Source organism: Cydia pomonella, chromosome 24 (genome assembly GCF_033807575.1).
Source record: "Cydia pomonella isolate Wapato2018A chromosome 24, ilCydPomo1, whole genome shotgun sequence".
Taxonomy (NCBI): Eukaryota; Metazoa; Arthropoda; class Insecta; order Lepidoptera; family Tortricidae; genus Cydia; species Cydia pomonella.
The window spans coordinates 1,111,125-1,126,446 of NC_084726.1; the positions used below are offsets into that span (position 1 = coordinate 1,111,125).

Genomic DNA, 15,322 nt, shown 5'->3' on the forward strand with positions numbered 1-15,322 from the left:
GCGACGTACATAATTACTAGTATAAATCGTACTGCTCTGGTTTGCTCTCTTCCACATATTGCAACATCGCCTAAAATACCGTCAGTTTCTATCCTAACCATCATCAGTACCTGGGCATAATTACTCCATAGAATAGCGCAATAATCTCTAAAGAAAACCTCGACAGTAAATTTCACAGCGAGAGCGTTTGTGACAGGAATTTCCTGTAAAATATTAAGGTAATTTACCTATTGCTGTTATAAACCGTCTCTCTTCAACATGTTGTTTGCAGCCTGGCCTGGCATTCCATCAGTTTTTGTTCTAAGCTCATCAGCTTTTGATTATACTACCTTTTTAAAAAACCCCAGTCTCTAAGCCGTTCAGCAGGTACATTCACAGCCAGAGCATTCGCGGAAGGAAATACTTTTTAAACATTTAGGTATTTAACTTACCTATTACTAGTATAAACCGTACTGCTCTGCTTAGCTCTTTCCTCTACATGTTGCAACCTCGACTGGCATTCCGTCAGTTTCTGTTCTGACGTCATCAGCTCTTGTGTATAGTTGTCTTCCATCTCGACTAGATGGTGACGTAGTCGCTCCAGTTCGCGCGTGGCGTTATCATGTTGCTCTGAGAGCTGAAAAGCGCAACATTTATACTCATTTATCTATCAAAATTAAGTGTTAACCTTTAATTACTTACTGAAATTTTTCTAGTTTTACGAACTAGTTTTTTTTCAATATGCCTTTCGCATGCTAGTAAAATTTCGGCCGTTCAAAACATTACATTAATGTTGCAGTTCTAAAGCATACCAAAGGTTAGGGAGGGTTTTTTTTAAATTTATTGTGACTTGTTCAAAACTTCAGGTATACTACAAGTATAGGTTTCACAAGTCCATGAGCAAAACGATGAGTTAATGACAGACTAATGTTAAAACATATTAAGTGATAATTACCATTTTAAATTAGAATAAAAAAAATTGGGAAGCGTTAAAATTAACTTATTTTCTTTATGATGTAGTTATTTACCATAATTTATAATGACCATAAAGCAAATGAAATTATTTAGAGTTTTTGCCAATAAACTAAATTAAATGCTAAAACAATCTCACCTGTATCTTTTCTGCTGCCAATGTCTTTACATTCTCCAGCTGAATCTGAAGATTTTTCTCCAAACCGTCGCATTTCTCCGTTAACATTCTCAAACTTTCATTCGCATTTAATAAATCAGCCTTATTCTTTTCAAACACACTATTGTTCTGATTAAGACTCATTATTATTTCATCCTTTTCTCGAAGAGTCATTCGTAAATTCTCGCAGGTTGGACAGCTTTCATTATTTTGCATTTGCTGATTCCTTTCTTCAATCATTTTTTTCATTTCAGAATTCTGCTCTAAAAGGATATGATTTAGCCTTTGTATTTCGTTGTGGTACTGCAAACTTTCATTATGTTTTAAATTAACTAGATTTATTAGCTCCGTTTTTTCGGCTGTTGTGTTTTCTACTAAAGTTTTGTATTCAATACAAGCTTTCTCCGTTAGGTCATGTTTTGCTTTAATTTCATTAAGTTCCTCCTGCTTAACAGTAATATTATTTTGCAGATCTACAACTTGGCTTTGTATGGCTTCTTTTTCTTTAAGTAATATGGCGTAATCATCAGCATTTGTTGTATGGTCGACATTTTTCAGTTTGTCACTAATTTCAACTATACTTTGACGTAGTTCTTTGATTTCCTTGTCTTTCTCATCTGCTAATGATTTGAATTCAGAACAATTTCTTTCAACTTCTGCAATTGTATTGTTTAAGGCAGAAATTTGGTCTGTTTTATTTTTAAGCTCAACATTAAGCTCAATAAGCTGTTGGTTCAGAGATTCTTTTTCTAGTAAAATCACTTCTTTACTTTGATTTGATTGCTGGTTTGTTTGATTTAATGCTTCAGTAACATGTTCGACAGATTTTTGTAGTTTGATGATTTCATTGTTTTTAGACACTAAATTATTTTCTAACTCTGATATTTTTTCATTCAAATAAATTACTTTAGAGTTATTTTCAGTGACAGTGGTATTTAGAGCGTCTATAAGACTATCTTTTTCACTTACATTGCATAATACTTTTTCAAATTCTTGATTTAATTGTGTGATTTTACCATCTGTAGATAACAACTCTGCTTCTAGTTGAACTTTCTTTTGAGTCAAATGTAAATTTTCTTCTTTGAGTTTACCTATCTCCGTAGTTAATATTTCTTGCGTTTCTACCTTTGCATTCAACTTTTCAATAGTTCCTTGAAGCAGCTGTTCGTTGTCAAGTACTGCTTGTCTTGATTTCTTTAAATCGTCTATTTGAATAAGCAAGTGTTGCTCTTGCTGTCTAATGTGATCAATTGCCGTATTAAGTTGGCTAATACCTTCCTTTAATAGCGTATTTTCATCCTTGGCGATATCCAATTGCGCTTCAATTTGTGCTTTTTCTAATTTTATTACTTCAACTTCTTTCAATACGTTGTTGATATTTTTCTGTTTTGCACTTGTTTCTAATAAATGACTACTCGCAGCTCTAGCTTGTGGCTCTAAACTATCTTCAACAACCTCTGGTAACCTTCCATCATGTTCGTCATTAGATTTGGACGAACTCTGTGTGTCGTGTTTAAGACTTTGCTTAAGATTATCAATTTCTTGCGTAAGCAATACTTTGTCATTTTCTGCAATATGCACGTCTATTGACAATTGTTCGTTTTTAGCATTAGCAGCATTAAGCCGCTTTCTCAAGTCATGGATTTCATGTGTACAGTTTTTAACCATTTCTTCACTTGCAATATTGACAGTCTTTTCTAAGTCTTCCACATCCTTTGTTTTTGTTTTGAACATGTCTAGTTCACTAAGCATCAACGTATATTTCTCTTTCAAGTCAGCTAAGCTTGTTTGCAGCAAAACTTTCTCATGTTTAACTGCCTCTAGTTCTTTTTCTATTCGTTGTATTTTAGACTCGAAATTCTTATTTAATTTATTTGAATCTGCTAGTTCTGTCTCTAGTTTTGCTAAGTTATCTTCATGCGTTTCTATTATAGGTTCTAGTTTGGACGTATTCTTTAAGGCCGCAATTTCTGATATCAAAAAGTCATTATTCTTTTTCATTTCCTCCAACTCTCTCTCTGTGTGATGTAAGTCATTGGTTAAGAAGTCATTTTCTGTTGTCAAATCATCTATCTGTGTCTGCATATGGTCGATGTTAAGTTTCTTCTCAGACAGCTTATGGTTAAGCTTATCAATGTCTTTCTTAAAGGAATTCAGTGTTTTAAAAACACTTTCTAATTTAAATACCACTATATTTTCGCCACTCGATGGCACTTCTCCCAGGTAATCTACAGGAATTTCAAAGTTCACGTATTTATTATAAAACTGTATTATCTTTTCAGTTTTAATTACTTTGCTCTCCGATTGCGCGTCACTTTCCTTTTGAGCTAATCTATGTTTCACTTCATGCAATTCTCTTTTCAATGTTTCGATGACACTCTTAGCGTTATCATCAATATTGACTTCATCAATATGCTGGTGGTTGGAGTTTCTACTGTCTTTGAGATCATTCAGTTCCTTTAACAACTCTTCGTACCTATCTCTAGGTACAGTCTCAGACAACTCGGAATGCTTAGTAACAATTTCTACTTCGTGTTCTAATTTAGTTACCTGCTCCTGTAATTTAAATATTTCTTCATGTAATTCTTGATTCTCTTCCTGAAATTTCTCAGCATTTTCTCTTAAGAGATCATGTACTCTTTCTAAATTCATATATTTATGGTGCAACGTATCATAATCTGCCTTAGCTGTCTTCAAAGTTTCCAAATCTTTATCCTTCTCTGCTATTTTAGCTTGCAGAACCTTAATTTCATTTGCGTATTCATCGTTGTTGTACTTTAGATCTTCATGCTCTTGCCTTAGAACTTCAAAATTCTTTTGCAACTCTTTCTTTAAGCTTAAAAGTCTCTCCATAGCTAGCTGATGTTGAGAATCCAAATCTTCTAGATTTGTCGTTAGGTTTTTGTTTTCTTCCCTTAGTTTCTCAAGTTCGTCGTCATTATCTTGTCTCGGATCTATATTATAGCGTTCTTTTAAGGTGGATATTTCGTCTTGTAGTTCTTTAATTTGCGTTTTGTACACGTTTTCGATGTCCGCGTCAGTTCGCGCAGGCTGCGGCGGAGGGTCCCAGTACCAACTGGATTCTTCTTCTTTTTCTTTGACTCCATTTTTTCGGTTGAGTCTCTGTAAATAAAGATAATAACAGTTATTATATTTCATCAAGACAGTCGTCATCGGATAATTAGAGCGAATATCAACGAATAGCGAGCGAATAGCGAGGGATAGGTCCAGATGTTTTTGATAGCAACTAAACTTTTGTTTATTAATTGTAGGTCATTTCAAGAAACTTAGTTTATAATCCTTATAGTAACTATTTAAGGAATCCAATAGGAGCACTCTCCTGCCTACATACTGATAGTACTGGGTTATCTCGGTAAGGGCATTCATTTGTGCGATGGACACGGTATATGTTCCTGACTTATGTTGCTTATGTATTTAAGTGTAGTATGAAAATACGTGCAAAAACGATTTACTTAGTGTTATTGGGGACACGCATTATTGTGACTGTAGGTACCGGTATAGTGCAAGATTCGCAGAATCCACAATTCCTGATTTTAACATTTTAGCGAACATATTGATTGAAGAGGAGCTACCTACTTTGGAGAAAGGCGAAATCGGTTCACTTAGTATCGAAATATTAGTACTGTGAACTATTTTCATTGCTCCAATCTAGAAAGCGTTAGTGTGGACACACATTATTGAGCTTATACAGGCATAGTGCAGTATGTGGCCAGCGATAGCGGCGGATAAGGTAGATAACGTATCTAAATCCTGCGGCTAGGCAAACAGCGGCTAACCGGGGATCAGTGATGGCCATTGTGAAATGCTTTAGGCGGTTCACACACCGACACTTCGTGCCGCGTCGAACGTAGCGACAGGTTTAATGATTTTGATAAAGCCCGAACAGTACAATACACTTCATGTATCGTTCCGCTTTCAATGAGGGATTACTGTATTCAGTATATGCATTGCTTTTGAGAAACGGGTTGTTTAACCAACGAGTCAAAAGAACAACAAGAACAAAAAAAATGTATGTGTGTTTGTTTTCTGTTATCAAGATATTTAAAAATTCTACTTTTTATATAGGTTAAAAGTATCTAATTCAAAATATCTTTGAAACAGCAAACAAACACACATTCATTTTTTTGTGATAAATACGAGCTGGCACGAGATTTGTACTGAGCTGTCAAAAATCAGATATGAAATCCGCACCAGCTTTCATGAATCGGTAGAAAAAGTAAGTAAGTAATCACTAATCAGTGGAACCCTTTATATAGATTATGATTATCAATACAATCCGTTGGTTGGGCCACCTTGAGAGAATGGACGAAGAAACGAAAAAAGAGCGTACCTGGGTCGCCTAGCAGGAGGACGTCCTATCGGACGCCCTAGGTATCGCTGGAGCGACATGGTGGAGGCGGATCTGCGCGAGCTTCGAGTCGACAATTGGCGAGAGGTCGCACAGGACCGAGAAAAGTGCCGCTGTCTTGTGTCGGAGGCCAAGTCTCATTTGGGTCGCTGAGCCAACGGAGTAAGTAAGTAAGTAATACATAGCGCATCGCTTGCGTTTCGGCCCGCAACGTGCATAAAGTACCTTCGGCCTTTTACGAGAATTCTAAATTACAAAACTCGTGACAGCATGTGTGTCACCGAGTTTTCAATTGTTTAAGTCAACTTGGTATTTAACTAACTCATTACTATGCAAGGAAGTTGAACTCTGCTTAACAAGTGGTGCGTGAAATTCCAGCGATAAGCCAGCTTCTGTATGTTCATATATATGTGTGACATAGAATCCTTGTAAAGGTGAATTGTTTTTTAGTTTCAACAGAACCTAAGTTTAAGCGCTCTAAGGTACTTCTTGGGTACTTATTTATCTATGGTTTAAGTTTAATAATTAATGATTCATTCATCCAAAATTCATCCGCCATAAAACAAACTATAAATCGCAACCATGAGACAAATTTTGAGTGAGACTACAAAATTTTGTCTGTCTATCTATTTGTCTGGCCTTAAACCGCTGAACCGATTTAGATGAACGGTTTGTCCCTAATCACTTTTAGTGGACACTTTTTAACCTTCAAAGAGACTTTACAATTTTGTCTGTCCGTCTATTTGTCTGTCATCTTAAAACGAAAGTGGACGACCCGCACGAAATCCACTCGCCTCGTTTTATCTGTTGTGTTATATATTTTGATGCAATTAGATGTATATCGACCACAGCTTATTTTTTAATTATTATAAGGGCCTGTTTCACATGATGATGTCCTAGTACCAGATAGCTAATTAACAAATAAATTAACTGCCAGATAAAATTTCATGCAAAACTTAGCACTTTATCTAATAGTTAAGCTTATTTTAAGATTGTGAAACGCCAACGATGAGTTTAATCGTCAGATAAGTGGCAAGTAACTTATTCAAAACTTCACTTGGACATTATGAAACAAGCCCTAAAAGTTAGGAGCATTAAAATATTTGTATGAAAATCGTTTTTCGCACCTAATTCTTAATATAATTTTAAAAAACCTAAAAAAGTCAAACGAACGGGTATAGCTATGGTTAATACACAATCATATAAAAGTATTTTCCATAATAACAATACCCAGAGAGGAAAATGGGGTCAACGTTAGGTAGGGAAAAGCGGCCGTCCCCTTTCCTCTTAAACCGCTGAACCGATTTAGATGAGCTTGATTCTCGGCGGCCAGTTCGTTGATAAAAGAGCATGAAAGTTACGATACTTCAACCTCTTTTCTAGAATAAGCAAAACTTCAGCTTTCTATTAAGAAAGCCATTAGTCTTAGCTTTAAAGCCTAGGTTTAATGTCCAAGTCCCAACGTGAAATAGGAGCGCGTTCACTCACAATGGCACGTAAAGTTACAGTAAAACGCAACAATGGCGGGAGTAATAGGCAAAACTAATGCTTATGACGATATTCAGGCAATGGTCGGGCGTTTCAAACGCCATGCTCTCGTGGACTGATTTTTCAAGATATTATAGTATTTTATGCAACAGTTGTATAAGAAGGGTCAAAAAAGGCGAGTGGCGTGAGTTACAATGTGAGCCGGAGCCGAAGGCGTAGGCGAACATTGTAAAGGAATACGCCACGAGAATTTTTTGACCTACTTATACAACGTTGCATACAATATTTTTCCTACGAGTCAACAAAAATAAATCTTACTTTAGGTAAACAAATTACAGCAAAAGTATATAGCCAAGACGCGCGAGCATACCTTGTTACGCGCCCGGCCCGCCCCGGGCCGCGGCCGGCCGGTCAGCGACACCTCCTCGTAACTCATGAGGCCCTGGTACTTGCTACTTGCTAAATTAAATATTTGGACAGTTTTTTCTCGATTTTGGCCACCGTAGCCTACGGAGACTAACAAGCAACACTAAGCGGTCTTCGTAGTCTATGGGTGTTGCTATATTACGGGTGTCACATGCGTGTTTCTGACTTATGAAGTAATTATTTTTACTATGCAACCAAATGAATATTTTGTAAGTTGGCATCAATGCACTTAGTTTAAAACTGTATTAGTTTTGGTTTTGTTAGGTTGGTAGCCATTAATCGCAGTAACATTATAGCTTATAAAAGCACAAGAGCTTTTATGAGGAATAGACAATATAGACTTTTCTTGAAACCTTTTATGTATGTTCTTATATTCGTGTTAATGAATGCATAAATGACAGATAACAGTAGAGGAGTAGGAAAAAGATGTTTACGGCATTTTCAATCATTTGTAGGAGATTCTAGGACCTTTAGGTACATCGTAGAATACCAACAAAAACCGGTGATGCCATCAAAATCTACTGCCATAATATGTACCATCAGCCCTAAAAGTACAAGGCGACTTTATCAATGAATTCATTCATAATATCTCAGGTTACTGTACGGCCAAGGAATTTAATTTCAGTAACATTTCGTACCTCGTCACGGTGACAATAGTACATGGTCCCTAGCGACTTTCATGTTGATCATCACCGTACACCGAATAGTAAGACATTTTATGTTCTTTATCAGCAGTTCAACTGAACCAATCACTCTCAGAACTATAAAAATACACAAATAGTTAAGGGTACTTGGAGAATTCCCTCGATTTTGACTGGATCCCATCAAATCCTCATCTTATGACAACGGGAACAACTGCAAGGTCAAAAAATTCATAAGATTTGTACGAAAGAGCACAAATAAGTAATTGATAAATAGAGTATTAATTAAACATAATACTTTATATCCCGATGATCATTTCCAAATCAGAAAGGGAGATAAAGTATCTGTGAGAAAGATATTAAAGTTCCTCTACAAATCAAATGCAATAGGGTTTATTACATTTCTACCTTGTTGTCGGACATTTTCCTCGTCCTTATTTATTTACCGAGCGTCAGCGAAAGGCTCAGTTTCAGCTTAGGCAAAAATGATTTCGTTTGTCCGGATGTATTCCTCTACGGATTCTCGTGAAATTTTGTAAGCCGGTTCTTCAGAAATCAGAAATCATTTATTGCGAGCACAGTTCAACGATTACATAGATTTTTTGTCCAATCGGTTCTTGGAAATTTTACAAAATGGCGGAGCTATACGTTTATTCAGTTTTAAGTTATGCTCGCGAGGTCTACAACACATAGAGGCAGTGTATTAGATTCATTCTGACCATAACCCTGTTTTATAGTAAGGTATTAGATTTCCTGAACCCATTGGCAATGGCAATCGAATAGTAATGTAACACGAATCACAATACTTCGGGGTAAAGGGCATTGCCTAGTGCTTTAGGTTATTGACTTGTAAGCTTTTAGTAAAGCTTTAGAGTCATTGACAGAAGGTATATTTTAGCTTGGCGAAGTTTTAAGTACATTTTTTATAAAAAGGGAAAAAATAGGTACAGAATTAGAATTAAAAACTAGGTTTCTTTATACTACGTCGATGGCCAATCTTCGTAGCCTAATATGTAACTCTTTGAGGTCTGGTAACCTTATTCACCGGCACGGCAGGACCACAACACTATGAGTAGGGTTATGTGTTTATTTGTCTGCTGTTTTCTGTAAGGTGGAGGTACTTCCCCAGTTGGGCTCTGCTCTAGATCTGCAATGACATCCGCTGTGCTGTGCCCTACCACACAAAGTGTGATAACATTCACAGTGCCCACACCTCTCTTTTGTCCGTAGTTTAAGGACATACCCCGGGTAATTCAGCGATTTCTTTTGTGTAAAATGCTGATATACGTGATACAGATATTATCTTTTATCTATTTTGGTTTGATAGTTTAAGCTTGAAGAGGGAACAGATAGACAGACCGAATTATTTCGCATTTATAATGTTAGTACGGATATATGCTTCGCTGAACGTTTTAAATGTTCTGCGATTGATAACTTATCATTATACATATAATGCCGCGAACACACTTGTTGCATTTGCTTTTACTGGCAAAAATATCTATGTTATTTCCAGAGTGTTATCACTCTGGAAATAACATAGATATTTTTGACAATGTGACGTTTAGCATCAAAGTTTTCTTTGCTTCTGAGACAGATTTCATTGTTTTTCATTACAAACTTAGAATCGTACCAGACTGCCGTTGAATTTTAAAGTATTTCAACCAGATGCCCTCAGTATACGACCACACACACATACACACACGCAAACTGTACAAACATGATACGTTATCTTTTATACGCGTTCCGTGTATGGAAGATTCAATATTAGTATTGTCACAGTTTTTATAAAAGCATTTGACCCCAGAGTTACGTGCCCTCCATGTAAGGCATCCACGAAATGCAGATGCAGAGATAAATAGGTACAATGCACGTCTGTTGTAAACTTCGTCGTTTAGTAGTTTATATGTCTGCAATACAATTTTCATGCATAATGTAAAAAATACATAAGGCATTTATCATATTGTCGGATACATTTGTCAACATGTTATACTACGTGCAAAGTTAGTGGTGGGGCAAATACAGGCGACGCTAACGCACGACGTGGTGAAAATATGAAGTTTCGTGGGACCACATCTTCATACTATTTGTGTTGGTGGATAATTAAAAGTCACTTTTTATCGATGAAAACTGTGTATTTTCACTAAAAAACGGATAATAATTACAGAGCGATGTTAACCGTGGAGTTGTTGAGAAAGAAGAGCGTGAGTGAGTCGGCGAATGGATACAGTAATAAAATCATTCGGTCATATACATGGTTGCGTTCAGAAACAATTTGGCAGCTGCCAATTGTCAAATAAGCAATATATCCCACAACCACGAGGGCGGCGCCACAGTCATGCACGGAAGACCATCGGCTTTATACGCAGGGTTACTAATGACTAGGCCAGATCGGTCGTCAAAATATTATGCAACTAAGTAATACATTGTAATACTTCTCGAGCTCGAGTACTGATGTATCATTTTACTAGTGAAATTGCACCTATTTGTGGTGACCTTGCGCTCTTCCTTACGGCTTTATAATACGTATAATACGGTGTTTGTTTTATGTCTTCTCTACACGACGGGCCATCATACTGGCCCACTAAGATGGGCCAGTGTGTAGAGAGGGCAGTGCTGTCGGATGGTTTATGGCGCGGCAGGATGGCGATGGGATGGCCATGGTGTAGGTTTTTCGTCCGCACATCGAAGGTAGCACCATTCCATAGTGTGTGCTCTCAACCATCGCATGGCCATCTCGCTGGTCCAGCGCTGGGCCAACGTGTAGAGGAGCCATTAGTTTGTATTACAAACATACTGAACACAAACACAAAGAATCTAAAAAACTCCTGTACTTAGTGTACTACGTTATGTACGACTCAAACCTTGACCGTTTTCTGTTCAATTCTCAAATCTCCATAATCGACCGTTAACTTACGTAAACGCTAAACACATTGTCAACAATGTGACAACTTAGGCCGCCTTAGGCTAGTAAAACGATACGCAGGCGACTGTAGCCTGTATTGTTATAGGGTAAAGTCTAAAATGGTGTGGTGGGTGTATAGGTCATGATAAGTGAGGGTTTTGATGTGTGATTTGCGTTTCGTTCGTGCTTAGTTGGGAGTTTTTGCGTGGAATAAAAACTTGTAAGATTCTAAGCAATGTGCTTTAACAATTGAAACTTAGATAACGTAGACACTTTCTAAGATTATCAAATTACCTATTGTAATAGTAGTTCGGGGTAGTATCACAACCATATTCAAAGTTCTTTACACTTATGACTGTCTAATACTATGACTGATTTATAAAATCAATCAATCAATCAATCAATCAATTCTTTATTCGTTCATCACAGGTACATAAATAGGTGGTAACTCAGTATTCTAAGGAACAGCTATGATGTGCCTTTTGGCGTACGAAATAATTTCTTATTATCTAACTATATACATATTCAATAATTTATTTACACGGGCAATGAGCTTATGAGATTGGCATATGCAAACATATATTTCAATAAGTCAATTCATATAGATATATTAAAAAATAATAATGAGAATAAAAAAAAATACAATTAATTACATTTGGCATATGTCAATATCATTAAAATAATCAGTTACACTATAATAACATTTAACTAATAAAAAATTTAATAATAAGGACTTCAATTTTTGTATTGGTGCCGTTTGCCATGATTCTGGTAACTTATTAAATATCCTTGGTGTAAAAAAAAGTGTATTCCCATTTGTACCCAGCCCCACCCACGTGACCGCCACCATACATGAAGGGCGGACAAATGGGAATGATTTATATGAAGCGCCTATTCCTATACACCAAAAAAAAACAATACCCGAGAAGAGGAGTATGGAACTCGACGTAAATATCTCTTTCTTCTCAAGTACCTACAGTAAAAAGTACTAGTTTTTGGAATTATAAATGTATTTATACAAAGTATCCACGCTCAAATACTTCTAATTTTAAATAAACTGTTAATACAAAAGCATTAAAATTAAAGACTTACACACCTTACGTGTAAATAAAATGTCACTTATGGTAAAATAATGTGGTAAATAACTAGGCTAGATAGTCAAGAGTAATCCCAAACAAAAAGGCCGAAACGTCGGTAAATAAAGTTAATCAAATAAATTCGCTGTAAAACCCGGTTGTAAATGTGATTTAATAAGTAATCCCAAAATCTAATAGAAACCTGATAAATAGTATATTAGAACATTATCAGTGACAATATAACATTCGCACTAAATAACTTTTTCTATATTAATTACCTTATCTTCTTCAAAGTCTGCCGCTATCCAGATTATTTGTAGACCAAATATTATTGTCGATTTCATTATGAATTCCCTATATTTCCACTACTATTTAGCATTTCGTTCATTTTTGGAGTCTATTTTTGTAGAACTAGATATACAGTAACATAAAATAAAAAAGGTAAAATATAATATTCATATGTAAGGAATAAAAACGTTTCTATATAGAATTTAAGGTTCAATATCACAGCATTTAGGTTGTGATAGTATGCATAGATAAAAAAAGAAAAAGTTAATGCTTGCCAAGGTATGATAGAAGATGTTTTAATGTTAGGTATCCCATAGTACATTATTGTAGACTGTATACTTATTCCTCATTGTTCCTTAAAATTGAAGATGTCATCGAACAAGATTGACTGGTTATTTATGGTGTAAAATAGAAAATGATTATACAATAATTTACTTAGATTGAGTCTTCGATAGTCTTCCAACAAAAGATACTAAAATCGTATAAAAAGAAACATAAAATATAAGATATATGGAATAAATGCTCTGGATGCAACTGAGACACGAAAGAGGTAAGAGGAATAGCAGGTATATTAGAATCAAATAATAGATATTTTACTCCAATGTTATCACAAATCACAATATTCACAATAATAACTTTCACAGCACACTACGCACTCAAATTATTACGCTCTGTATACCCCATTATGATACGAACACTGCACGCTCTTTGGCTCACAATGAAATCCATATTTATCATTAAATTGTCATTACACGAATCACCGGTCCCTTTAAAACTATTACACTAGAAATTTTGGAAAAATTCATCACTGATCCACAACCGAATGGTCCTGTCGAAAGAGTCAATAGAACTATAATCAACACTAAGCTAACTGTATCGACTTGGTAAACGACAAAGTGTGAAGTGTCACCATGAACATTAAATTCTTATGTTAATATGACGTTTATAGTGGCACTGGTACACTTTCAGATTGCAAAGTTAGCGCAGAGTTAACTTAGATGGACTTCAGTGGTATCAGACAAGTAGATTTATTTTTTTGACAGTAAGATCGACACCGTAGGTTGTCTTATAGCAACTGCATTAATTCATGTATGCTGATATTGAGCTGAGAATATGTGAGAAATAGACCGAGAGCCAACGCTGATTTAGTCTTGGTTTCGAACACTTGTTACGCGACATAATATCGAAAAAGTAAAAAGTTAGGGTCGTTAAGGGTCGGTTTAGCCTTAAATTAAAATATCTACTAAATACCATTCCTTGTTTTGTACGAATACTAATCAAAGCAGGTGTTGTAACAAAACAAATCCTCATTTAACTACATCACCATAAAAAGCCAAATGTCAAAGCCAAGTTTTCTTAATTTAGCAATGTTTTTATCTTTATTCCTCTGAAACTCCTCTTCTTCTTGATAAAGCAGATACGCCTACGACTATTTCTCCATTCTATCTAAGGCTATCAGCTCGAAATTTAAAGATTCTACAGCTATAATATAAAAAACGTATCGTTTTATCGTGCTCGTCTGTCACAAAAAAAATCTTTACACGATGAAGAATATTCCCGCCGGCTCTCATACTACATCGACAGAACAATGGCCGACCGGGCGCGCGTTTTCAAAACATAGGCACCTGCGTCTAGAAACTGAACACCCTGTTATGACTACCGTATTAAAACTATAGCGTGCTATTGACAGTGTGGGGCCTTCGTAACTGGCTTCATACTTGTGTACAGTCACGGACTTTAATTGCTGTAGCCACTTTGGGTTCAAGCTAATTTGGTTGTCAATTTTAACGGTATGAAATGTCCAATCTAAAGTAATCCCTAAATTAAAGTCCCTGAACGCTTTATTTAATTATTATTTTATGTCTCCGGTGGTTCTAAACTATTAAAGTCAACCGAACCAAAGATTATAAATGATTTCCCACGAAAAAATTATGTAGGTACCTAGTCCACTAACGTAAAACCGTGACAGTTTGTATCCGGTAAAAATACTCGAGAATAGATAAATTCTCATTTTTTATTCCTAGCAAAAGTCTTAATTGAGCCTAGATTCCATAAATTTTAATGGTAAATAAATGTCCATTCCATCGAGTTTATAGTACAGTCAATACTAATAGATAGTGAAGGCCTAAGTGGCCAAATATCGGTGGCTATACATGACGGCAAAAGTGGCCAAGTATTACCAATACAGCCTTATTTTTATGTGTTATGATATATTTAGCCACTGGCCGTCAGTGGCGTCACTATCTCTGATCGTCACTGATTAATTTAAACGTAAATCTAGCGTTAAACGTAGTTTTAACGGTCTTAAATATCAAAGGTTTCCTACTGAAAGATGGCTAACAAAGAGAGTATATAAGGGAGAATTAGAAGAGGCAGCTGGAAGGGGTAGACCTCCAAAATCCTCCTCCGAAATCCTGAAGAAAGGCCAGGTCAAGAGCACCCTAAACCGGCGAGCGTGTATGAGGAATGTTATGAAAGTGAAGGAAGCGAAAGAGGTATGTCAGGATCGTAGCAAGTGGAAAGCCGTGGTCTCTGCCTACCCCTCCGGGAAATAGGCGTGATTATATGTATGTATGTTTCCTACTCCTGTAATCATTCTACGTTATATCAAGTAAAAAGCCCCTATTACGAACCTACTCATCGCCCTAACAACAATCGAGAATCAATTTCACATGACATCGTCCTTCGCGCAGGCGCAGTCCGGAACGCGTCGCGTGCGCCGGTCAATGCTGACAACATTTCAAGCGAAAGCCGCACTTAAAACAAAAGCAAAGAGCTCAAATTCGTTAAATACCGCCGTAGGTAGGTGTGACAGAGAGTATTCGCGTGCAGCGAGTCTTTGATTTTACTATAGTCATAAACGCTGTTCTAAATTTAAGTTGTAATAGAATCGTTTAAGGTTGATTTTAGAATGACGAAGTAATAAAGGTCGTTGAATGTGCGGTTTCTCATTGAAAAACGGTGGAAACTAAGACGTAAGATTAAACGACAAATGACATATTTGAAGGAGTATTTTACGCTTAG

The 15,322-nt window shown here is 36.2% G+C and overlaps 1 protein-coding gene and 1 long non-coding RNA gene across 3 annotated transcripts in view; one reads left to right on the forward strand and one right to left on the reverse strand.

Moving 5' to 3' along the window:
* Positions 1-15,322, forward strand: part of LOC133531052 (uncharacterized) — a 142,804-nt gene that overhangs the window by 94,327 nt on the left and 33,155 nt on the right. The window lies entirely within an intron of this gene.
* Positions 1-15,322, reverse strand: part of LOC133531031 (thyroid receptor-interacting protein 11) — a 101,970-nt gene that overhangs the window by 17,715 nt on the left and 68,933 nt on the right. For both annotated transcript variants that reach the window (XM_061869110.1, XM_061869111.1), the window contains 2 exons: positions 1,091-4,231; positions 432-616 (listed from right to left, as the gene is read on the reverse strand). In XM_061869110.1, coding sequence (XP_061725094.1) covers positions 432-616; positions 1,091-4,231 — 3,326 coding nt within the window. The remainder of the gene's footprint in view (positions 1-431; positions 617-1,090; positions 4,232-15,322) is intronic.